This window comes from Grampus griseus (assembly GCF_964374135.1).
Source record: "Grampus griseus genome assembly, chromosome: 1".
Classification (NCBI taxonomy): domain Eukaryota; kingdom Metazoa; phylum Chordata; class Mammalia; order Artiodactyla; family Delphinidae; genus Grampus; species Grampus griseus.
Window position 1 is genome coordinate 20386669 of NC_139017.1, and position 26346 is coordinate 20413014.

At 40.9% G+C, this 26346-nt stretch overlaps 1 protein-coding gene across 2 annotated transcripts in view; it reads left to right on the forward strand.

Moving 5' to 3' along the window:
• The first annotated feature begins 18418 nt into the window (after window positions 1-18418).
• The window catches only part of MIA3 (MIA SH3 domain ER export factor 3), a 53546-nt gene continuing 45618 nt past the window's right edge, over window positions 18419-26346 (forward strand). For both annotated transcript variants that reach the window (XM_082670371.1, XM_082670372.1), the window contains exons 1-3: window positions 18419-18553; window positions 21398-21531; window positions 25297-25383. In XM_082670371.1, the coding sequence (XP_082526497.1) occupies window positions 18421-18553; window positions 21398-21531; window positions 25297-25383 (354 nt within the window). In that variant the 5' untranslated portion in view covers window positions 18419-18420. The remainder of the gene's footprint in view (window positions 18554-21397; window positions 21532-25296; window positions 25384-26346) is intronic.

Sequence of the window (26346 nt, forward strand, 5' to 3'; positions counted from 1 at the left end):
TACAATATTTTTTTTACCGCCCCACCTCGCGGCTTGTGGGATCTTAGTTCCCCCACCAGGGATCAATCCCAGGCCACGGCAAGGAAATAGCCAAGTCCTAACCACTAGACCACCAGGGAATTCCCACATAATGACAATTATTATCCAAATAACTCTACATACTGCATCTCAACCTATATTCTCCTAAGTTTTAATTGAGAAGCATGTTCTTTTGTTAAGAATGAAGGGGAAAAAAAATCCTCTACAGTCATCCCAAATAATTCAAAATATATCCTGCAACTGGTAGGAATGTTCCACCCAAAATGACAATAGAGCTCTAGTGAGAAACGTTCGCCTAAACAAGTAACATGTTCTGCAACTGTTTTCCTACAGTTCAACCTAAGGGGATAAGGGCTCTTGTGCAAATTGTTTTATTACACATTCAAATGTCATTCTTGGTTTGTTTATGTTTGCCAAGAATAGTAAATGTGTTTAAGGTAATTATGAAAAATAAATGATAACAAAATAACAAAAGTCTGATTGCAAACAAAAAAATTGGGAGGTTTTGAGATAATCACCATCATTCTTTCTCTTTCCACAGAAGTTCCAAGAGAGGTTGGCCAAAAATATTTTAAATTCTAAAACACAATTTTAAGCTTTGCTTTTCTTTAAAATGTATACAAAATAATGTGCAAATATGTATAATATATGGTTTGGATCTGGTGTTAATATTTAATCCCTACTTTCTAGAGCTGTGCTGCCTTTAAATGTACCTAAATTGAGATGTACTGTAAGTGTAAAATACACACCAGATTTCAAAGATATCATATGAAATAAAGAATGTAACATGCCTCATTAATAATTATTATATTTATTACAAGTTGAGATGATATTTTGGATATATTGGATTAAATAAAATTTATTAAAATTAATTTCATCTGTTTTGATTTTAATGTGACTTCTAGAAAATTTAAATGACATATGTAGCTGGAATTATATTGCTATTGGACAGCATTGTTCTAGAGAATCAGTGAGAACTAAGGGAAATATCAAGTTATATTTAGATTCTCTGTTTAATCATTCTAGTTTGATGTCATTGATTCATCCTCTTACGTATTCCATACCGTTTCAAATCCCATGTAGAATTAAATTGGAATGAGCTTTTGTACTTGCAGAGAATTCTTACTCTTTCCATGTGCAATTGCTTAGGATCCACTCTTGAGTGCAGTCTTCATAATGGTATTTACGTTCCGGTTCCTAATTTATACTGCTTGTATCAATCAAAATGCTGAACCTTCAGGAGGTTTGCTGTGTATGATCTGTAACATCTGCTGTGATTATATGTTACATCAAGGGCATATTTTCTCCCTCTCAGATCTCAATGTCTCCTTCCAGAAGGCACGTTTGACCTCACAAGCACACTTTGGGGGTTCTGTTACCCTCCATGCTACCTTTTAGTAAGAAGGGAACAGTTTCCATGGTAGAGGTACTATCAAAAAATGTCTCCTCTGTGACAAAGTCATTGATTTGCAGAGAGTCTTGTACCATCAACCATTCCTATTGGCTGTAAGAGCCTGAAGTTCTGCTGTTTAATTATTTAAACAACATAAATGGGCAACATTTTAATATATTATCCCATTGCTTCTATATATGTATTTATTTATTTATGGCTGTGTTGGGTCTGTTGCTAAGCGTGGGCTTTCTCTAGTTACTGTGAGCAGGGGCTACTCTTCCTTGTGGTGCGCGGGCTTCTCATTGTGGTGGCTTCTCTTGTTGCGGAGCACGGGCTCTAGGCACGCGGGCTCAGTAGTTGTGGCTCATGGGCTGTAGAGTGCAGGGTCAGTAGTTGTGGCGTTCCACGGCATGTGGGATCTTCCCAAACCAGGGATCAAACCCACATCCCCTGCATTGGCAGGTGGATTCTTAACCACTGCGCCAGGAGGGAAGTCCCTCCCATAGCTTCTTATAGAAACGTTATGAAGTTTTACCATGAGCCCCAATGTTATAGACAAGGAATCTGAGACTCAGAAAAGTTAGCAAGTTGCCTAAGGTCACACAATTAGACTTCTGATACCTAGTTTAATGCTTTTGACTACATTCTCTGCCTATGCTATTGTCCTAGTGAGGAAGTAATTCCTATTTGAAAACCATAAATAGGTAAAGCCAGTTTAAACTGTGGAAATTGTGTTGTCCAGGCCCTACCCTGGAATTTGTTCTGTATTTATTCAAATCACCAAATATTTGACTTCTGTGAAAATAGTGCCAAGGTAAATTAGGCAGAACCAGAAACAAGAACTTCTATATAAGCCTATGTGTTACTGGCAATTTCAGATGTTTGAGTTTCTTTCTTCATTCAGTAGAAATGGGAATAATATTTGTCAGGACTAGACAAATAGTACATGGTGATAGGAGACCTTGCCTCGTATATGACGCGCTCCCAGGAGAACATACCCTTTGACATGACTTTGACGTGGCTTTTTAATTGTAGGGAAAGGATTTAACTCTACTGGCCATGCCCAACACAAATCTTCATTCTCCTTGGCTTTTAGAACAGGATACTTGCTTAAATTCCACTTCAGTTATATGATCCCTTTACTTAAAGTCTGATAGCTTTCTGTTTTTTATCCTAAGTCTAAATTATTATGCTTGATTAATAATCTTTCAAAATCCGACCTACCCTAGCCACCCAAATTTATCTCCCACTACTTTTTAACAGGATCATTTCACTCTAGTAAGATTAGGTCTCATTACTGTGGTCTTTTCTCTTATGTTTCTTTATGTCCATCCCTAGTCTCCCTGCTCTATCAGTAAGCAACCACTGTCATAGGTTAGTTAGAATTTTATATAGATGCAGTTTTACAGTGTGTATTATTTTGGGGGTCTGTGTTATTTCACTCAGAATTTCTTTGTTGTTGCTAGTATCAATAGTTCCTTGTTATTGCTGAGCAATATGCCAAAATTTAACATCTATTTAGCTGTTGATGGACAGCTGTTTTTTGTTTGTTTGTTTTTGTTTTTTGTGTTTTTTTACTATTACCAATGAAGCCACCATGAACATTTGCGAACAAGTCTTGGTGTGGACATATACTTTTATTTCTCTTGAGTGAATACCCAGGAGTGGAAAGACTGCATTCATATGATAAGGTGTAATTTTTAAAGAAATTGTCAAACTGTTTTCCAAAGTGGTTGAATCATTTTAAATTATAACCAGCGGCGTTATGAGAGATCCAATTATCCTCATCCTTGGCAACATCTGTTATCAGTCTTTTAAATCAGACATCAGTCTTTTAAATTTTAGCCATTCTAACGGATATGCAATAATATCTCATTATGGTTTTGATTTGCACTTCCCTAATGACTAATGGTATTCAATATCTTTTCTTACATTAATACATACCTGCCACATTTGTGTCTTCTTTAGTGAAGTGTCTGTTCAAATTTTTGACCCACTTGTTTCAAATTGTTTTTTTGTCCTCTTATTAATAAGTTGTAATAGTTATTTATATATTCTAGATACAATTCCTCTGTTGAATGTATGTTTTGCAAATATTTTCTCCCAGTCTGTGGTTTACCTTTCCATTTTCATAACAGTGAATAGAAGTGAGAGCAAACTTTTTTAAAATTTATTTATTTTATTTTTGGTTGCATTGGGTCTTCGTTGCTGTATGTGGGATTTCTCTAGTTGCGGAGAGCGGGGGCTACTCTTCATTGCGGTGCACAGGCTTCTCATTGCGGTGGCTTCTCTTGTTGAGGCGCACGGGCTCCAGAGCGCAAGCTCAGTAGTTGTAGCACATGGGCTTAGTTGATCCGCGGCATTTGGGATCTTCCTGGACCAGGGCTCAAACCTGTGTCCCCTGCATTGGCAGGCGGATTCTTAACCACTGCACCACCAGGGAAGCCCCAAAGCAAACGTTTTTATTTTTATAAAGCCCATATTACTAGTTTATTTATTTTAGAGTTTCTGGTTTTTGTGTGTATTTTTGAAATCTTGGCAAACCTGAGATTACAAACATTTTCTCCTATGTTCTCTTCAATAAGTTGTTCCTACATTTAGGTCAATGACCTATTTCCAGTGAGTTTTTGTATATGGTGTGTAGTAAGGGTTAAGGTTGATTTTTTTTTTTTTTAACCTATGGCTATTCAGTTGTTTCAGCACCATTTATTATAAAGATTAACATTTTTCCATTGAACTGCCTTGGCATGTTTGTTGAAAATCAGTTGCCTATATATGTGTAGGTTTATTTCTAGACTGTCTGTTCTGTTCTGTGGACCTATTGTGTGTCTGCTTACACCAATATCACACTATTATAATTAATGTAACTATAATAAGTCTTTTTCTTTGCTTCAAAGTAGTAATATATTTTTAATACCACCTCATTAAAGAGCTAGCCCACTTCTTCCCAAAATCAGCAGAACATTTTTTCAACTTTAGAGTACATTAAGGCCAGAGACTTATTTTCTTTTTTTTTTTAAACATCTTTATTGGAGTAGAATTGCTTTACAATCGTGTGTTAGTTTCTGCTTTATAGCAAAGTGAATCAGTTATACATATACATATGTTCCCATATCTCTTCCCTTTTGCGTCTCCCTCCAACCCACCCTCCCTATCCCACCCCTCTAGGTGGTCACAAACCACCGAGCTGATCTCCCTGTGCTATGCGACTGCTTCCCACTAGCTATCTGTTTTACATTTGGTAGTGTATATATGTCCATGCCATGCTCTCACTTTGTCACAGCTTACCCTTCCCCCTCCCCATATCTTCAAGTCCATTCTTTAGTAGGTCTGTGTCTTTATTCCTGTCTTACCCCTAGGTTCTTCATGACCTTTTTTTTTTTTCTTAGATTCCATATATATGTGTTAGTATACAGTATTTGTTTTTCTCTTTCTGACTTACTTCACTCTGTATGGCAGACTCTAGGTCCATCCACCTCACTACAAATATCTCAATTTCGTTTCTTTTTATGGCTGAGTAATATTCCATTGTATATATGTGCCACATCTTCTTTATCCATTCATCCAATGATGGACACTTAGGTTGCTTCCATGTCCTGGCTATTGTAAATAGTGCTGCAATGAACATTGTGGTACATGACTCTTTTTGAATTATGGTTTTCTCAGGGTATATGCCCAGTAGTGGGATTGCTGGGTTGTATGGTAGTTCTATTTTTAGTTTTTTAAGGAACCTCCATACTGTTCTCCATAGTGGCTGTATCAATTTACATTCCCACCAACAGTGCAAGAGGGTTCCCTTTTCTCTACACCCTCTCCAGCATTTATTGTTTCTAGATTTTTTGATGATGGCCATTCTGACCGGTGTGAGATGATATCTCATTGTACTTTTGATTTGCATTTCTCTAATGATTAATGATGTTGAGCATTCTTTCATGTGTTTGTTGGCAATCTGTATATCTTCTTTGGAGAAATGTCTGTTTAGGTCTTCTGCCCATTTTTGGATTGGGTTGTTTTTTTTTTGTTATTGAGCTGCATGAGCTGCTTGTAAATCTTGGAGATTAATCCTTTGTCAGTTGCTTCATTTGCAAATATTTTCTCCCATTCTGAGGGTTGTCTTTTGGTCTTGTTTATGGTTTCCTTTGCTGTGCAAAAGCTTTTAAGTGTCATTAGGTCGCATTTGTTTATTTTTGTTTTTATTTCCCTTTCTCTAGGAGGTGGGTCAAAAAGGATCTTGCTGTGATTTATGTCATAGAGTGTTCTGCCTATATTTTCCTCTAAGCGTTTGATAGTGTCTGGCCTTACATTTAGGTCTTTAATCCATTTTGAGTTTATTTTTGTGTATGGTGTTAGGGACTGTTCTAATTTCATACTTTTACATGTACCGGTCCAGTTTTCCCAGCACCACTTATTGAAGAAGCTGTCTTTTCTCCACTGTATATTCTTGCCTCCTTTATCAAAGATAAGGTGACCATATGTGCGTGGGTTTATCTCTGGGCTTTCTATCCTGTTCCATTGATCTATATTTCTGTTTTTGTGCCAGTACCATACTGTCTTGATTACTGTAGCTTTGTAGTATAGTCCGAAGTCAGGGAGCCTGATTCCTCCAGCTCCATTTTTCGTTCTCAACATTATTTTGGCTATTCGGGGTCTTTTGTGTTTCCATACAAATTGTGAAATTTTTTGTTCGCTAGTTCTGTGAAAAATGCCAATGGTAGTTTGATAGGGATTGCATTGAATCTGTAGATTGCTTTGGGTAGTAGAGTCATTTTCACAATGTTGATTCTTGCAATCCAAGAACATGGTGTACCTCTCCATGTATTTGTATCATCTTTAATTTCTTTCATCAATGTCTTATAATTTTCAGCATACAGGTCTTTTGTCTCCTTAGGTAGGTTTATTCCTAGATATTTTATTCTTTTTGTTGCAATGGTAAATGGCAGTGTTTTCTTAATTTCACTTTCAGATTTTTCATCATTAGTGTATAGGAATGCCAGAGATTTCTGTGCATTAATTTTGTATCCTGCTACTTTACCAAATTCATTGATTAGCTCTAGTAGTTTTCTGGTAGCATCTTTAGGATTCTCTATGTATAGTATCATGTCATCTGCAAACAGTGACTGCATTACTTCTTTTCCGATTTGGATTCTTTTTATTTCTTTTTCTTCTCTGATTGCTGTGGCTAAAACTTCCAAAACTATGTTGAATAATAGTGGTGAGAGTGGGCAACCTTGTCTTGTTCCTGATCTTAGTGGAAATAGTTTTAGTTTTTTACCATTGAGGACGATGTTGGCTGTGGGTTTGTCATATATGGCCTTTATTATGTTGAGGAAAGTTCCCTCTATGCCTACTTTCTGCAGGGTTTTTATCATAAATGGGTGTTGAATTTTGTGGAAAGCTTTTTCTGCATCTATTGAGATGATCATATGGTTTTTGTCCTTCAATTTGTCAATATGATTTATCACATTGATTGATATGTGTATATTGAAGAATCCATGCATTCTTGGGATAAACCCCACTTGATCATGGTGTATGATCCTTTTAATATGCTGTTAGATTCTGTTTGCTAGTATTTTGTTGAGGATTTTGCATCTATGTTCATCAGTGATATTGGCCTTTAGTTTTCTTTCTTTGTGACATCTTTGTCTTGTTTTGGTATCAGGGTGATGTTGGCTTCATAGAATGAGGTTGGGAGTGGTCCTCCCTCTGCTATAGTTTGGAAGACTTAGAGAAGAATAGGTGTTAGCTCTTCTCTAAATATTTGACAGAATTCACCTGTGAAGCCATCTGGTCCTGGAACTTTTGTTTGTTGGAAGATTTTTAATCAGAGTCTCAATTTCAGTGCTTGTGATTGGTCTGTTTATATTTTCTCTTTCTTCCTGGTTCAGTCTCAGAAGGTTGTGCTTTTCTAAGAACGTGTCCATTTCTTCCAGGTTGTCCATTTTATTGACATACACTTGCTTGTAGTAATCTCTCATGATCCTTTGTATTTCTGCAGTGTCAGTTGTTACTTCTCCTTTTTCATTTCTAATTCTATTGATTTGAGTCTTCTCCCTTTTTTCTTGATGAATCTGGCTAATGGTTTATCAATTTTGTTTATCTTCTCAAAGAACCAGCTTTTAGTTTTATGGATCTTTGCTATTGTTTCCTTCACTTCTTTTTCATTTATTTCTGATGTGGTCTTTATGGTTTCTTTCCTTCTGCTAACTTTGGGGGCCTTTTTATTTCTTCTTTCTCTAATTGCTTTACGTGTAAGGCTAGGCTGTTTATTTGAGATGTTTCTTGTGGTAGGATTGTATTGCTATAAACTTCCCTCTTAGAACTTCTTTTGCTACATCCCACAGGTTTTGAGTCATTGTGTTTTCATTGTCATTTGTTTCTAGGTATTTATTGATTTCCTCTTTGATTTCTTCAGTGATCTCTTGGTTATTAAGTAGTGTATTGTTTAGCCTCCATGTGTTTGTATTTTTTACTGATTTTTTCCTGTAATTGATATCTAGTCTCATAGCGTTGTGGTCGGAAAAGATACTTGATACGATTTCAATTTTCTTAAATTTACCAAGGCTTGATCTGTGACCCAAGGTATGATCCATCCTGGAGAATTCTCCATGAGAACCTGAGAAGAAAGTGTATTCTGTTGTTTTTGGATGGAACATCCCATAAGTATCAATTAAGTCCTTCTTGTTTAATGTATCATTTAAAGCTTATGTTTCCTTATTTATTCTCACTCTGGATGATCCATCCATTGGTGAAAGGGGGTGTCAAACTCCCCCACTGTGATTGTGTTACTGTCAGTTTCCCCTTTTATGGCTGTTAGCATTTGCCTTATGTATTGAGGTGCTACTATGTTGGCTGTGTAAATATCTACAGTTGTTATATCTTCCTCTTGGATTGATCCCTTGGTCGTTATGTAGTGTCCTTCTTTGTCTCTTGTAATAGTCTTTATTTTAAAGTCTACTTTGTCTGATATGAGAATTGCTACTCCAGCTTTCTTCTGATTTCCATTTGCATGGAATATCTTTTTCCATCCCCTCACTTTCAGTAGGTATGTGTCCCTAGGTCTTAAGTGGGTCTCTTGTAGACAGCATATATATGGGTCTTATTTTTGTATCCATTTAGCCAGTCTATGTCTTTTGGTTGGACCATTTAATCCATTTACATTTAAGGTAATTATCGATATGTATTTTCCTATTAACATTTTCTTAACAGTTTTGGGTTTGTTATTTTAGGTCTTTTCCTTCTTTTGTGTTTCCTGCCTAGAGCAGTTCCTTTAGCGTTTGTTGTAAAGCTGGTTTGGTGGTGCTGAACTCTCTCAGGATTTGCTTGTCTGTAAATGTTTTAATTTCTCCGTCAAATCTGAATGAGATCCTTGCTGGGTAGATTAATCTTGGTTGTAGGTTTTTCCCTTTCATCACTTTAAATATGTCCTGCCACTCCCTCCTGGCTTGCAGAGTTTCTGCTGAAAGATCAGCTGTTAACCTTATGGGGATTCCCTTGTATGTTATTTTTTGCTTTTCCTTTGCTGCTTTGAATATATTTTCTTTGTATTTAATTTTTGAGAGTTTGATTAATATGTGTCTTGGTGTGTTTCTTCTTGGATTTTCCTGTGTGGGACTCTGCATCTCCTGGACTTGATGAACTATCTCCTTTCCCATATTAGGGAAGTTTTCAACTATAATCTCTTCAAATATTTTTTCAGTCCCTTTCTTTTTCTCTTCTTCTCCTGGGACCCCTATAATTCGATTATTGGTGCATTTAATGTTCTCCTAGATGTCTCTAAGACTATCCTCAATTCTTTTCATTCTTTTTTCTTTATTCTTCTCTGCAGTAGTTATTTCCAGTATTTTATCTTCCAGGTCACTTATCCATTCTTCTACCTCAGTTATTTTGCTGTTGATTCCTTCTAGAGAATTTTAAATTTCATTTATTGTGTTGTTCATCATTGTTTTCTTTTCAATTCTTCTAGGTCCTTGTTAAACGTTTCTTGTATTTTCTCCATCCATTTCCACAATTTTGGATCATCTTTAGTATCATTACCCCGAATTCTTTTTCAGGTAGACTGTGTATTTCCTCTTCATTTGTTTGGTCTGGTGGGTTTTTACCTTGCTCCTTCATCTATTGTGTGTTTCTCTGTCTTCTCATTTTGCTTCACTTCCTGTTTTTGGGGTCTCCTTTTTGCAGGCTGCAGGTTCGTAGTTCCCGTTGTTTTTGGTGTCTGCCCCCAGTGGCTAAGTTTGGTTCAGTGGGTTGTGTAGGTTTTTTGGTGGAGGGGACTAGTGCCTGTGTTCTGGTGGATGAGGCTGGATCTTATCTTTCTGGTGGTCAGGACCGTGTCCGGTGGTGTGGTTTGGGGTGTCTGCCACCTTATTATGATTTTAGGCAGTCTCTCTGCTAATGGGTGGGGTTGTGTTCCTGTCTTGCTAGTTGTTTGCCATAGGGTGTCAAGCACTGTAGCTTGCTGGTCGTTGAGTGGAGCTGGGTCTTAGCGTTGCGATGGAGGTCTCTGGGAGAGCTTTTGCTGTTTGATATTACATGGAGCCAGGAGGTCTCCAGTGGACCAATGTTCTGAACTTGGACTCCCACCTGAGAGGCACAGGCCTGACACCCGGCCAGAGCACCAAGACCCTGTCAGCCACACGGCTCAGAAGAAAAGGGAGAAAGAAGGAAAGGAAGAAAGAAAGGGGGGGGGGGAGAGAGAGGGAGGAAGAAAGAGAAAGAAAGAAAGAAAGAAAGAAAGAAAGAAAGAAAGAAAGAAAGAAAGAAAGAAAGAAAGAAAGAAAGAAAGAAAGAAAGAAAATAAGTTATTAAAAATAAAAGAAATTAAAAAGTAATAAAAAGAAATAAAGAAAGAAGGAAGAGAGCAATCATACCAAATAACAAATCCACCAATGTTAAGAAGTGTTAAAAACTATACTAAAAAAAAAAAAAAGGGGGGGCTTCCCTGGTGGCACAGGTTGAGAGTCCGCCTGCCGATGCAGGGGACATGGGTTCGTACCCTGGTCTGGGAAGATCCCACATGGTGCGGAGCAGCTGGGCCCGTGAGCCATGGCCGCTGAGCCTGTGCATCCGGAGCCTGTACTCCACAACGGGAGAGGCCACAACAGTGAGAGGCCCGCGTACCATAAAAAAAAAAAAAAAAAAAAAAAGGAAAAACAGAACCCTAGGACAAATGGTAAAAGCAAATATATACAGACAAAAATCACACAAAGAAGCATACACATACACACTCACAAAAAGAGAAGAAGGAAAAAAAAATTATATGTCTATATATTAAAAAAAAAAGGAAGAGAGCAACAAAATCAATAAACAGATCTACCAATGATAATAAACTCTAAATACTAAACTAAGATAAACATAAAGCCAGGGATAAATTAGATGCAGAAAGCAAACCCCAAGTCTACAGTTGCTCCCAAAGTTCACTGCCTCAATTTTGGGATGATTTGGTTTCTATTCAGCTATTCCACAGATGCAGGGTACATCAAGTTGACTGTGGAGATTTAATCTGCTGTTCCTGAGGCTGCTGGGAGATGTTTCCCTTTCTCTTGTTTGTTCGCACAGCTCCTGGGGTTCAGCTTTGGATTTGGCCCCGCCTCTGCGTGTAGGTCGCCTGAGGGCGTCTGTTCTTCGCCCAGACAGGGCGGGGTTCAAGTAGCAGCTGATTACTGTGCTCTGGCTCACTCAGGCCAGAGTGAGGGCGGGGTACGGAATGCGGGGTGAGCCTGCTGCCGCAGAGGCCAGTGCCACGTTGCAACAGCCTGAGGAGCGCTGTGTGTTCTCCCGGGAAACTTGTCCCTGGATCACGGGACCCCGGCAGTGGCGGGCTGCACAGCCTCCCGGGATGGGAGGTGTGGATAGTGACCTGTGCTCGCACACAGGCTTCTTGGTGGCTGCAGTAGCAGCCTTAGCGTTTCGTGCCCGCCTCTGGTGTCTGCGCTGATAGCTGTGGCTTGCTTCTGTCTCTGGAGCTCATTTAGGCGGTGATCTGAATACCCTCTCCTCGCGCACCCCAAAACAATGGTCTCTTGCCTCTTAGGCAGGTCCAGACTTTTCCCTGGAGTCCCTCCCAGGTAGCTGTGGCGCACTAGCCCCTTCAGGCTGTGTTCACGCAGCCAACCCCAGTCCTCTCCCTGGGGTCTGACCTCCGAAGCCTGAGCCTCAGCTCCCAGCCCCATCCCACCATCCACCCCAGCGGGTGAGCAGACAAGCCTCTCGGGCTAGTGAGTGCTGGTCGGCATGATCCTCTGTGCGGGAATCTCTCCACTTTGCCCTCTGCACCCCTGTTGCTGCATTCTCCTCTGTGACTCCAAAGCTTCCCCCCGCCCACCCCCTGTCTCCACCAGTGAAGACGCTTCCTAGTGTGTGGAAACTTTTCCTCCTTCACAGCTCCCTCCCGGAGGTGCAGGTCCTGTCCCTATTTATTGTCTCTGTTTTTTCTTTTGTCCTACCCAGGTACGTGGGGAGTTTCTTGCCTTTTGGGAAGTCTGAGATCTTCTGCCAGCATTCAGTAGGTGTTCTGTAGGAGTTGTTCCACATGTAGATGTATTTCTGGTGTATTTGTGGGGAGGAAGGTGATCTCCACGTCTTACTCCTCCGCCATCTTGAAGGTCTCCCTATTATGGTCTTCTTAGTGGATATGAAATGATAGCTCATTGTAGTTTTGATAGTTCATTGTGGTTTTGATTTCCTAATGGCTAATCGTGTTAATTATCTTTTCATCTACTTATTGACCATTATATATTTTCTTTGGAGAAATGTCTATTCAAATTATTTGCCTATTTTTAACTAGGTTATTTGTCTTTTTATTATTAAACTTAAAAAGTTCCTTATATATTCTAGATCTAAGTCCCTTATCAGATATATGAATGGCAAATATGGTTGGCTTTTCACTGTCTTGATTAGATCCTTTGAAGAGCAGAGGTTTTAAATTTGATGAAGTGCAATTTATCTATTTTCTATTTGGTTGCTTATGCTTTTAGGGTCATACCTAAGTCATCATTGACTACTCCAAGATTTCTCCCTATCTTTTCTTCAAGGATTTTCAATCTTCCCAATTTTACATTTAAGACTGTGATCCCGGGTTCGAGCCCTGGTCTGGGAGGATCCCACATGCCGCGGAGCGACTGGGCCCGTGAGCCACAACTACTGAGCCTGCGCGTCTGGAGCCTGTGCTCCGCAACAAGAGAGGCCGCGATAGTGAGAGGCCCGCGCACCGCGATGAAGAATGGCCCCCGCTTGCCACAACTAGAGAAAGCCCTCGCACAGAAACGAAGACCCAACACAGCCAAAATAAATAAATTAATTAATAAACTCCTACCCCCCCCCCAAAAAAAAAGACTGTGATCCATTTTGAGTTAATTTTTGTATGTGGCTAAGGTAGGGTTCAATTTTATTCTTTTGCATGTAGATATTCAATCGTCCCAGCACCACATGTTGAAAAGACTTCACCTTATCTTTGAAAAATATTTTCATGTGATATACAACTCCAGAATTTCATATTTTACCCCCAGCACTTTAAATATATTGGTCTTCTGTCTTCTGGCTTGCATGTTTCCAAAGAGAAATTTATCTTTACTCCTATGTACATAGTGTGTCTGTTTTCTCTAGATGAGTTTCATTTTTTTTTTCATTACCACTGGTTTTAAGCAACTTGACATGCATCGATCTAATTTTATTCATGCTTCTTGTGTTTGGGGTTTGTTGAGCTTCTTAGATCTGTGAGTTTTCATCTTATTTGGAGTGCTTTCATTCATTATTTCTTCAAACACCTTTTCTGTCTCCTACCTCCTTTAGGGACCCCAATTACATAAATATTGGGCTAACCGAAGGTGTCCACACTGATGCTCTGTTCATTTCTTTCAGTCTCTGTCTCATTTTGCGGAGTTTATATAACTATGTCTTCAAGTTCACTAATATTTTCTTCTGTGTCTAATCTGCTGTCAATTCTGTCCAATGTATTTTTCATGTCAGCCATTGGTTTATTCACCTAAGTTTGATTTGGATCATTTTTCTATCCTCTGCGTTTTCCTTTACACGTTTATGCTTTCCTACAGAATCTTGAACATATGAAATATAATTGTGTTAATGTCCTGTGTAATAATTCTATCATCTGTGTCATTTTGGAACATTCCAATTGATTTTTCTTTTCATTATGGTTTGTATTTTCCTGCTCCTTTGCATGCTTCATAATTTTTTTTTTGTATTCCAGACATTGTGAATTTACCTTGTTGAGTGTTGGATATTTTGTACTCTTTTAAATAATCTTGACCTCTGTTCTGAAATGCAGTTAATTTACTTGAAAACATTTTTATCTTTTCAAGGCTTGTTTTCAAGCCTTGTTAGGCAGGATAAGAGTAGCTTTAGATCTTAGGTTGATTTTTCCCTTTACTGAGTACTCTACCTGATGCACTGAATATGACAGGTTTTTCACTGTGGCTAGTGAAAATACAAACTATTCTCTACTGCAGTGATTGGTCTCCTTGTCCTCTCATTGGTTCTTTCCCTGGCCTCAGGTAGCTCCTCACACACAGGCAGTTATCATTACTCAGTTGAAGACTTGAGAGAAACCTTCTGCAGATCTCTGGAGCTCTCTCTGCAAAGTTCTCTTTTTTTCCATGTAGCTCTCTTCTCTCCTGTACTCTTCCCTTATGCATTCCAGCTGTTTTGGCCTCCCCAAACTTTCAAATCTGTCTCTTCAACTCAAGGAGATCACCTGTTTGAGTTTCCCTTTTCTGGTTGTGTCCTGGAAACTTTATATGGGAAGTAAGTTGGGACAATCATAGCACTCACCTCATTTGTTCCACTTATTTTAGGGGTCACTGCCTATACTGCTTGTTGTTCAATGTCTAAAAATTATCATTTCATATATTTTGTCTAGTTTTCTAGATATTGAATTGAAGCACAGAGGGAGGGTAAATCTAGTCCCTGTTACTCCCTCTAGACTGGAAGCTGTAGTCCTTAAGAAATGTTTTATCCTATTCCCTGGACTCTGAGTGGTTTCAGCATTGGGAATAGACAGGCTTATTTCTGATAACTTCAGTGTTAGGCCTTATGGATGTTCCTGGGTAGGCACGATGGGAGGTTTACAATGATATATGTTATTATGCTGTCTTCTATTTGTTTCAGATGTACTTGTGTTGTTTTCTTAATCAGATTGCAAATTCTCTAAGGTCAGGGACCCTCCATACCTTATATTTTATGCTCAGCCCCCCACCAAACTAGACACATTTATTTTTTGACTTTTACTCAACCTTTACTTAGTGAAAATTCCATTTGAGGTGTTAACAAATAATGCACTTGAGATTAGAATTTGTGTTGAACATCTGTGGGTTGGTTTTTTTTTTGCTTTTTGTTTTTTTTTTGCTGTGTTGTGTCTTCATTTCTGTGCGAGGGCTTTCTCTAGTTGTGGCAAGCAGGAGCCACTCTTCATCACAGTGCCTGGGCCTCTCACTATCGCGGCCTCTCTTGTTGTGGAGCACAGGCTCCAGACGCACAGGCTCAGTAGTTGTGGCTCACGGGCCTAGTTGCTCCGCAGCATGTGGGATCCTCCCAGACCAGGGCTCGAACCCGTGTCCCCTGAATTAGCAGGCAGATTCTTAACCACTGCACCACCATGTTCAGGGAAGCCCTGAACATCTGTGTTTAAATGCTATGAGTAAAACTGAATGCTGATTCATCCACTATAATTATATATATGCAGGCCGGAAGAACTACTACCACCACTCTCACTGTGGTCAGCTGAGATTTCTTTTGATTAGCCACCAAACTTGTTAATATCTCTCTAAGGCAATAATAATAGTAAAAAATAATGCACATAAACCCCTAGAAAATCTACAAACTAAGCAGCCAGTTCCTTAGTAACTGAGTACTCCCACTCCTCATATAAAAGCATACGTGCAAATCAGTCAAATTAAATATTAGTGAAGTGATACTCGGGTCATTTTGGAATTTTGCTTTTTCCACCAATGAATTGTCATTAATACTACTCTAAATAGAAATAAGAAAAATGAAAATGACCTCTTTATCTGCTTTAATATTCCGATAAGATACAGGAAAAGAGTACAGTGCAATTTCATTCACTCCCTCCACAACAAATATGCCCTCAATCAACAGTGCATATATTCCAAGTTTTGTTTCCAGCGTTGAGGATGCTGCTGAAGGGAAAACAGAAAATGCCTTGCTCTCATGGCATATTCCCTCTCGGTGCTATTTATATATGGAGCCTCCATGTAGGTTAATAGTGTAGTATATTTACAATACGTGAGGAATTATGGGTTCATCTATCAAATCATTTGTTGAGTACCTCATACATTCTAGACATTTTAGACATTTTCCTTGGAGATTATGTTACACAATGAGTAAGGCAAATTCCTTTCTCCCGTGAAGCTTATATTTGGGGGAGGGGAGCAGTCAAATAGATAAACAAATGTAAGGCAGGTGGTAACTGCTCTGAAGAAAAATAAAGCAGGGTGATGGGCTAGGTAATCATGGGAAGGAGCTCTTGTTTATGGACAGTGAACAGGGAAGGCACCTCTAATAAGATATGGTATTGTTACAGACTCTTGATGAAGTGAGCGAACTAGTTAGCCAAGCAGACTATTTAGGGGAACTGTTCCAGGCTGAGGGAAAACTGCAAGTGCAGATGCTCTGATGCAGGAGTGGGCTTGGTGTATTTGAGTGAAACTAACAGAGCCAGGGGAGAGTGCTAGGAAATGGGGGTAAAAGGGATGAGCGCGTCAGATCAAATAAGACAGTGCAGTCCATAATAAAGTCATTGCATTTGGCTTGGAAGTGGAAAGCTAGAGGAAGGTTTTGAGTAGAGGAGAGACGTTTATAACAGGAAATGATCGCTCTGGCTGCTATTGAGACAATAGGCTTTGGGAGGGCAGGGCAGAGGCAGGGAGAACAGTGAGGAGGCTACTGCAGTCTTTCAGTTGAGAGATGATGGTGGCTTGGCCTGAAATGTTAGCATAGGAGATGGTGAGGAGTGGTCAGATCCTGGACGTATTTCAAATGCTTATGCTGAGTGAAAGAAGTCAGACAAAAAAGAATACATAATGTATGATTCGATTTATATCAAATTCTAGCAACTACTCAATACAAATCAATCTGTAGCAACAGAAGGTTGTTTGGAGACAGGCAGGGGAGGGGAGGGAGGGATTGCAAAGAAGCATGAGGACTCTTTGGGGTAATGGATATGTTAATTACCTTGATTGTGGTGGTGGTCTCACGAGTGTGTATGTGTCAAAACTTATCAAGTTGTAAACTATAAATGTGTGCAATTTATTGTATGTCAATCACACCTCAGTAAAGCAATTCAAAGAGCGTGCCCAGGATTGTCTGATGGATTGGACTTGGGGTATGAGACAAAGAGAGGTCAAGAACAGTTTGTAAGTTTTTGACTTGAACACCTGGAAAATAGAATTAAATGGCCAGTTATTGAGATAGGGAAGATTGAAAGGAGCATGGTTTGAGAGAGAAAATAAGAAGTTTGCTTTTCAACATATGAAGTTGGAGATGCCTATTAGACACACCTAAGATTCTAAAGCAATGAAACACAGAGTAGAAAAGAAAAGAAGAACTCCTCATGGCACTGCTGTTTGGACAGTCACCTAATCTATTGTACATTCTCTCCAGATAGCATGGAAACGACACTGGACCAATGGGACATCTCATGGCCCCTATAGATAAACAACTGTGAACATGTCTCATCTTTTCCTTTATTCAGCATTATGGTTTGCATGGATGGGCCACATTCTTTCCTCTTGCTTTTAAAGAATCCAGTCAGTTTGGGAAACCAACTAATGCATTCGATTGGCATTCAAGGTTGATAAATAGCCTTGGCAGAGACAACAGTGAGAAGACCCTGGTCACAGACAAATGCAATGTACTCATCTTGAAAATGAAGATAGTAATAGGACCTACTATTGTTGTGAAGATACATTAAACAAATTGATATGTGTATATATATATATGTATATATACCTTAGAATAACACTTGGACGTTAAGAAACCGCTCAATAAATGTTAGCCGCTATTGATTAGCTTTTTCCTCCTAACGACGTTTATTCTTTAGTCGTTTTGATATGAGTTGTTTCCACTAAATTGTGGGCTTTGTTAGACAAAGGCCTGATAGCTTGTCTGTTGATCTACGTGTTTCCCCTCACCATCCTAATGCTTTGTCCAGCGTCTGGCCTGAAATAATAGCGTAAAAGGGAAGCTCAATATATTTGCATTGAATTAAATTATTCTCCCCTTATGGAGAAAGACCCCCAAATCTGAAGATCTCAGCATGAGGACCCATTGCCCACCTCCAACCCCCAGGGCCGGGGGTGGGGAAAAAGAGCAAGCAGGCCACTGGCTCTATTGTATGTCACCGACCCACCATTCCACTGACACCTCCCTTTCCTAATATAAGGGGGTCATGGGATGGGGCCCCCCAAAACCCCTGGGAGTCAGAATAAGAGGGAATCTCGAACTGGAGACGATCAGTGGTAAATCGTGGGTGGGATTTGGTAGTTCGGAAAAGGAAGTACCAAACCAGGAAGGGGGCTGAGGGTGAGCAAGCTTGGGACGAACCAGAAATCAGAAGCTGCAAGAAGGTGTCAAAGAAGACCTGCTGTTGGGATGGCGCGGGGTCGGGGGATCCAAAGTCGCAGAGAGGGGTGGGCGAGGGAAGGAGTCTTGCGGAGGGTCGACTGCGAATGGACAGGGGCAAAGGCAGACGATTGGACGAGGGAGAAGATAGAGTCCCGGTTGCCAAGGCAGCAACCGGAGGAGAAAGCCTTGGGAAGGAGGTGCGAGTGCTGGTCCTCCTCCTCCTCCCGGACCCCCTCCATCCCCTCCCGGAGGCCGTGCTGACGTGTCCGCCAGGGACTCACACCCCGGCGGGCACCGCCCCTCCCCGCCGCGCGTCCCCCCGCCCCCCGCGCTCCGCCCCCCGCCCCGCCCGGGCCGCCTCCTCCGCGTCACCGGCTCCGCGAGGTGACCACAACATGGCTGCGGCGCCGGGGCTCCTCTTGTGGCTGCTCCTGCTCAGGCCGCTCTGGCGGGTACCCGGCCAGCCGAACCCGGACACCGTCCGGCGCTTCTCGCAGCACAAACTCTGCGCGGACGACGAATGCAGCAGTGAGTGCCCGGGAGGGCGGCGCGGGGGCGGGGTCTCGGCCGCGCACCAAGCCGGCCGGGGGGCCGCAGGCCGGACGGGCGGAGCGCCGAGGTGGGCGAGCCCCGGGTCCTTGCGTCTGTCTCCTCCGGCCCTGCCGGCGCCCGGGCCAGCCGGCCCCAGCCGTGGGGGGCTACACCTCCCACTTGTTGCCAGCTGTTCATTTTTCCTTTGCCGACGGAGGCGGGGGTGGGTGGGGGGTCGGGGGTGGCCCCCGGTTTCCCTGGGGACCGCTCGCAGCGTCCCCTCCCCCGGCCCGCCCCGGCTCCGAGGAAGGATGGGGTGGCGCGCCGCTCTCCCTGGGCTCCCCGCGCTGCCCGCGAGCGCTATCCTGCTCCCTCGGCGGGGACCTCGCTGGGTGCATTCCCGGGGCAGATGCGCTAAGGGCTCGGTGGGCGCCTTCCCTGCGGCAGGTTGCTGGTGGGGCTCGGGAAAGGCTTCCTGGCGCTGCCCCTTCGCCCCTCTGCTTCACTGGGATTCGGGGCTCGGACCGCCTTTTGAACAGGGATTGGAGTTTAGGTTTGGGACGAGCCCGGAGTCCAGGCTTGCGGTGTGTTCCAAGGTCTCCTCCCCGTCTCTGCCTCAGTTCTGTCATTTCTGTGCTTGGAAGGCTCCTGCAAACAGCCAGACAGGGAGGGCACCGGAAAGGCCAAAATCTTTCGTTCTCGAAAGAGGCCACCTGGGACCAGCAGCCTCCTCTTTGCGCAGGAAGCGGAATGGTTCCCTAACCGCGAATTGGGGGTGGGAGGGTGGACCGTGGGCGTTGAGGAGGGCAGAGAGCCCCAAACTCAGGTGAAGAGGATTGTTAAAGTAAAAACGGTAAATACTGCAAGAGTTTTATAAATCCAGCTCGCTTCAGCCTTAATCATTACTGCTCTTGGGCTGTCTTCCTGTGTGTTTGCCGGACAAGTATCATCCTTGTGGCCTCCAGCCGGTCTCAAATAACCTTGTAAACTTACCGATAACCACTTCAGAAACGGTTGTTCATCAGTTGTAACCAGTACCTATAGAAAAATGTTCGTTCTGAGGAGGCCGAAGCCTACAGTTTAGCTATTTATATTCAAAATGGGTGTTATTCGAAACCAAATTTCACAATTTGAAGAACTGTAGCACTGCCAGCCGTTAGAGGAAAGAAAGGAGTCAGTCTTTGATTTGTGTTAAGCCATTCCTAGAAGTAACCCTAGGACTGATGTAAATAAACGCCACGAAAGTGGAGCAACTTCCATGAATTGTTCCTGCAGTTTTCTCAGAGTAAATCCGGGTTATTAGCAAGCAGGGTTGGATATAGCAGATGTTTGCTATTCATTGCTTTCAAGCAGTATCCTACCTGGGTTCCTCAAAACCAGTTACCTAGAGAATCACATCACTGATGCTTCCTTAGTATGGAGACATGGTGTTGGAAGGGCCCATGGTGGTCACATAACTTGAGAAATGGCATGTGTCGAAACAGATGTAACCAAACACAACAGGCAGCAGCTAGAGCAGGCTCTGGGTCTGTGTTCTGTTGCATAAAGTGTTTACTTAGTAAGGTGTGTGCCTGTGAGGTGTCCTTGTGTGCTTTTCAGATAGCTGCTCCTCAGTGTGCATATGTTGTCATCTGATTTATTATTACAAATCTGCAGTGATCTCTTTTAAGGGGGAATAAGAGATACATTGCTGTTTCCAATTCTGATAGAATTCCCAGTCTTAAATTGTCCATCACCTTCAACTTGGCCTCTCACCTAATTGTATCTGAATTAGGATGCTGACATGTATTAAAATAATAAGATTTTAGCTTTAAAATCAGAATAACCCCCTTTAAATCTATATGTTTGTCCCTCAAATACGTATTTAAAGATGTGCTTTAATGTACTTATTGCTAATTGGCTGTTAGAGAAAGTGTTATTTCCATTTCATTCTTCTTTTTCTCTGCTGCTTAATTGCATTTATTGTCCATTTCATCTTACATTAGAAACTGTGTATTTGGCCAACAAAAAGAAAAATATTGCTTCTACCAATTTCTAGATCGAGTGTGATTTGTCCTGCATTTTAAGACTGAAGGTAACTACTAAACAATTCTCATAGTTTTGCTTGTCCCTGCCACATATGATTTTGTTTATAGAAACAAAACCCACTTGCCTACTTTTGATTTTGTTTATAGAAATAAATAAACCTTAATGTTGGGTATAGTCAACATTATATACTTTCAGAAAAATAATATCTTGTAATGTGATTGGATCCATAATAGGGTGTGATGTCCTTTTCCATTATCCATATACTGAGGGAGAGAGCAACTTGACTGCAAATGAAATGGACAGTGTTTACTGCTGCATGGTAACAGTTACAGCCACTTAAAGATAGAGCCTTTTAGTGGTTAGTTCAAGTTAATTGACCCCTTGGGGGTTCTTGGGTGCTCTCCCCAATTACCTATTACCTCTGCATTTAGTCATGCTTACACTAGTAGCATCTGCGCTCGAATTTACCCAACTGTAAAATGAAGCTTTTCATGATTATGAAACAGCAAAGACTGAGGACTAGATGGTTAGAGAGGGAACCAAGGGTTTCACTTGAGACCAGCCATGTGTGGCGGTGGGCGCATTGGGAAAGTTTCCCTCTCTCCTGTCTACTTGCAGGGGGATTCATGATTTACAATGAATAAAGCTCTATAGATGCTTTGAGCATATGAGTTGAAAGTGATTGGTTCCAGAGAGTACTGGAGAAACTTTATTGTTGTTTACAATGGATTCTTATATTTCCTGATCAGCCACTATGGACTGTGGAAGTTGAATCCTGATATCTGCTTGTTTTTTTTCTCTCTTTATATACAGTGTTAATGTACCGGGGCGAGGCTCTGGAAGATTTTACAGGCCCGGATTGTCGTTTTGTGAATTTTAAAAAAGGTGACCCTGTATATGTCTACTATAAACTGGCAGGGGGATCGCCTGAAGTTTGGGCTGGAAGTGTAAGTAAAAATTTGACATACTTAATTTTCTTCCTTTGTATTGGCTTGTTTAGCATTGCAGTTTTTTTTTTTAATTTTATTTATTTATTTTTGGCTGCACTGGGTCTTCGTTGCTGTGCGCGGGCTTTCTCTAATTGCGGCGAGCGGGGGCTGCTCTTCATTGCGGTGCGCGGGCTTCTTGTGGTGGCTTCGCTTGTTGCAGAGCACAGGCTCTAGCCGCACAGGCTTCAGTAGTTGTGGCTCGCGGGCTCTAGAGCGCAGGCTCAGTAGTTGTGGCACATGGGCTTAGTTGCTCTGCGGCATGTGAGATCTTCCCGGCCCAGGGCTCGAACTTGTGTCCCCTGAATTGGCAGGCGGATTCTTAACCACTGTGCCACCAGGGAAGCCAGCACTGTAAATTTAAGAAACTGTTTCTTGGGGTCTTTGATGGAGTTAACCTGTCCTCTCTGCTAGACTGTGGAAAAAGAGGATGGTTCTGTGTCCCCAGCTGGGGGCACAGAAAAGAGACTTAAACAGAACTGAGCTGCTTCTGGCATCAAGTTCTAGGCCTTACCAGCCACAGATGCTCCATACGTAGTAAATAAGGATGTGGTGGATATATATACAATAGAGTATTATTCAGCCATAAAAAGACTGCAGTCTTGCCATTTGCAACAACATGGATGGATCTGGAGGGTGTTGTGCTTCGTGAAATATGGCAGAGAAAGACAAATACTGTATGTTATCACTTATAAGTAGACTGTAAAAAGTAAAACGAATGAATGTAACAAAACAGAAGCAGACTCACAGATGCCGGAAACAAACTAGTAGTTACCAATGGTGAAACCTGAAAAATCTTAACTTCATTGTTTCAAAAAGGAAGTATCTGTGGGCTTAATCCTGTAAAGAATGGGCAAGATAGTGTTTCAGGTATTCACGTATGGAGAAAAAAAATAATTTTTTTCTAAATTATTCACATACCTAATCATGTGTGCTGTTCCTATTAAAAAAGCAAAGTATCATTTTCACTGTGTGCTTTCTTGTTTGTTTGCTTGTTTTGCTTGCAACTGCTGGGGCATCCTTTTCCTGCTTTTTTGGACAATTGCTCCCCCAGGTTCACTGAAGCAGCTCTATTCCCAGCCAGCTCTGTGGGTGCCAGGACAGCAGACATGGAAATCAATGACTTTGTCATGCTTTGATGCTTTTAATGAGGAGATTCACTACGAGTGACCTGATTGGGAGGCTTATGAGCTCTTGTCCTTTCCTTTTTATGTGATGTGTGGACTGGTTATTTACTGAAAGTAATAAGAGTCCTCAATGCCCTTAGGATTGTACAAACTCGGAGAAACACCCAGTCCCAAATGTGAAAAGTTTTACTCTCAATAAAAACCAAACAAACAACAGGAAAGAGGGCTTGAGAATCCCCCATCGGGAAGATTCGATTTATTTTGCTGGCAGTCCAGATTCCTAGGGAGGAGTCTTGTAAGAACCAGCTGGTCAGGTACAGCTCTTGTATTTAGGCGGGATCCCAGTTGAATCACCATATTCAAAGAAGAATCTGTCCTGTTTCTTTCAAGTCTACTGCGTGAGATTTCTACTCTTGGAACATTTTTTCCAAGTCCCTAGGCTGCATTTTTCATGTAGTGGTGAAGCTGGAGCGTTTGGATAAGTGAACTTGACTTTGCATTTTCCCTCTTCCACACCTTTGCTCACGACCATATTCACGTCTGGAAAGCCTGCCAATCTTTCTGGTTCCCAACTCTGACCCTGCCTTCCTAGGGAAGCACTGCCCTCAGCTCCCAGCCAGAAGGGATCTTTGCTGTCTAATAATTGTTTAGGTGGCACTTTGTTTGCACTGCTCATGTGGCATTCCTTTTACTGCCTTGTGTTGTATTTAATGTGTGTACAGTCTTACCTCCTGTGGAGTCAAAAGCTCTGTAACGGCAGGGCCCATATCTTACCTATTTTCCTTGTGAATATTTCCTTTCAGGGCAGGGGCACTTATTTACATTTGTCCTAATAGTAGCTTATGCAGATTTTGTTCTCTTGAAACAATTCCCCCCCTCCCCTCCCCTCCCCTCCCCTCCCCTTTTCTTTCTTTTCCCAAATCAACTCAGCAGTTCCTTGGCAGAGATGATATACGGAAGCAAAATTAGATATAAAGCTTACTTTCAGTCATGAGGGCCCATGATTCTGCATCTTTTTGTCAGATCATAAGAAACGGGACCCACTCAATGTAAAAATACGGAGTTATTTTATGACCTATGCTCTCAGTTGACAAAGATTGTACAAAGATAAATGTATTTCCTCTCTTCACATAGCTCTGATTTCCTTCCCTTTTCCATATTCTCTCAATAAAATAAACTTTTCCTGAGAAGGAAGTAAATGTATTTTCCCTCAGTCTCCTGTCTCATTTCATGAACCTTATAGTTAAGGAAATTAAAAACTATCTCTCCTGAGCTTTCAGAATGCTTCTTGTTTTTATTTCTTAGTTTTCATCCTGCAGCTTCTTTTTGTTTCTTAGAGTTTCAGACTTTAACTGCCAATGTAGCAATTTAAAATTGCCTTGTCTTATCTAATCTTCAAGGCAGTATTCTACTAAAACTGGCTTTCACATAGTTGCCAGATATAACAAGAGCCCTGGTAATGAGGATATTTTAGGAGTTAGTGATAAGATAGCCTTTTTTTTTCTTTTTGTGCATTTGATCTGCATGTCAATCTCCTTTAATAATTGGAAAGAGATCTGCTTCTCCCTTTCAGACTGTAGCTAGTAAAAGACAGTGTATGTTTCTCAAGAGGACAAACTTAATATATCTTAGCGGTTAGTGCTATAGATAAATGGGATAATCTTCTATAGAGGTTTACTTTGCAAGAAACTAAGCTTGCTGTGTAGTTAGTATGAATTTTATTTTCTCCCCAAATACTTGAAAATCCATTTGTTGAAAAACCTAGTATAGCCCATGATATCAATAAATATTTGCCTTTTGTTGTAGTGGTCATGCATTTCAGAAATGTTTTTTTTTTTACTTATTAATTTTCATGGCTTTTTTTTTTGTCGGTGTGGTTCTTTTTGGCTGCATTGGGTCTTCATTGAGGTGTGCGGGCTTCTCATTGCCGTGGCTTCTCTTGTTGCGGAGCATGGGCGGCTTTCAGTAGTTGCCACGCATGGGCTCAGTAGTTGCCGCGCATGGGCTCAGTAGTTGCCGCGCATGGGCTCTAGGGCACGCAGGCTTAGTTGCTCCGCGGCATGTGGGATCTTCCTGGGCCAGGAATCGAACCCATGTCCCCTGCATTGGCAGGCAGATTCTTAACCACTGTGCCACCAGGGAAGTCCCCTTATGGCTTTTGTTTATTGGTTTAAGAAAGACTTCTAAGTACTGGTTTATGAGTGATACTGTGAAATGTGCAGATAAATTCTTGTTAGAGGTTATTTGGAATTGTTTCTAACGAGTCTTGATTTACATAGTTTTAGTCACATAATATACAATAATTTTCTCTTATGCAGATCTTCTAGCTACTTCAGAAATCTCACTTTATGTGCCCTGTGTTTAAAATTAAGCTGAATGTTGAAAGAAAACTTCAGTGGTTTTAGAAAAGTTGCCTTTACAACATTCTGTACTTAATTTTTATTGGAATGATAATCTCTGTAATCATAATAGCAACATGCATCTCTTGTGGTTATATCTACCTATCTTTACATTTCCTCTCACTACTAAGAAGTCTCTCATTTATATTTCTTCTACAGAATTTTGATTGATATTCATTTCTTTTGCCCATTTAATATAGGTTGGGCGTACTTTTGGATATTTTCCAAAGGATTTAATCCGCATAGTCCATGAATATACTCAAGAAGAGCTACAAGTTCCAACAGATGTAAGTTGTGGACTTTTTGTTGTTATTGTTCTCAATTATAAATTGGTTTATAACTTCATCAGTTACATTCAATTAATTATTTTTGCAAGTCTTTGAATGTGTTTTGATCAAAAAAAAAGTTAACATCTGTGTATCAGATTTTAATTTATTAGAGACCTTTAAAGAAAGAAAGGAAGGAAGGAAGGAAGGAAGAAAAGTTTGAAAAGAATTTACGGGAGACTTTATATCATAATCTGATAGTTATATGTTGAAGCAGGTGTTCTTATACAAGGCTATGTATACTTACTCAGGATTTTTCTTTGCTATTTTATGTGAGGAAAAAAGGATGAAGAATTCAATATCTTTGTATTTACTTATTAAATTTAGGAGGTAAATACTTTTTTTACAAGTAAGATGAGGTGTCTCACTTTGAAAACTACTCATTGAATAGCTTTTAGACATTTTAAGTATATAGAGATCAGGTTAAATTAATCAAACCCCAAATTATACTAGGTTTTCTTACTGACTGTAATGATTTAAGGGATTAGAGTTATGTGATAGATTTTGGAAAAGGGAACCTGAGCATTTCAGATGAGGTCCAGCCTCAAATCTGCAAGGTCCTGACTGCACAGTCTGTAAAGCATTCATCCAGGGTGCACCAACTTAAAATAGCTTTGTGATGACAAGGATTTTGTGCTCTGGGATCCTCATTCCAGCTGATTATTTTCTGGAGTTTTAAAATGTATAAGAATTGATGCCCACCTTCAAACAGAAATCTTTGAATGACTCTTTGGTGTTGCTGCAAGAGCATGTGAGCTGCTGGCCTGGGGCGCTTCTCAGCTGAGCTCGGCAGAATGGATGAAGTCATAGAGCCACTGCTGTTCTTGAAATTTCCTTGTCTTTTCGAGGGACATGAAATCAGCCCTGTTGCCTGTTAGGCTTCACTCCTAATGAAGATGCTGCTGGGAGGGAAATACGCATGAG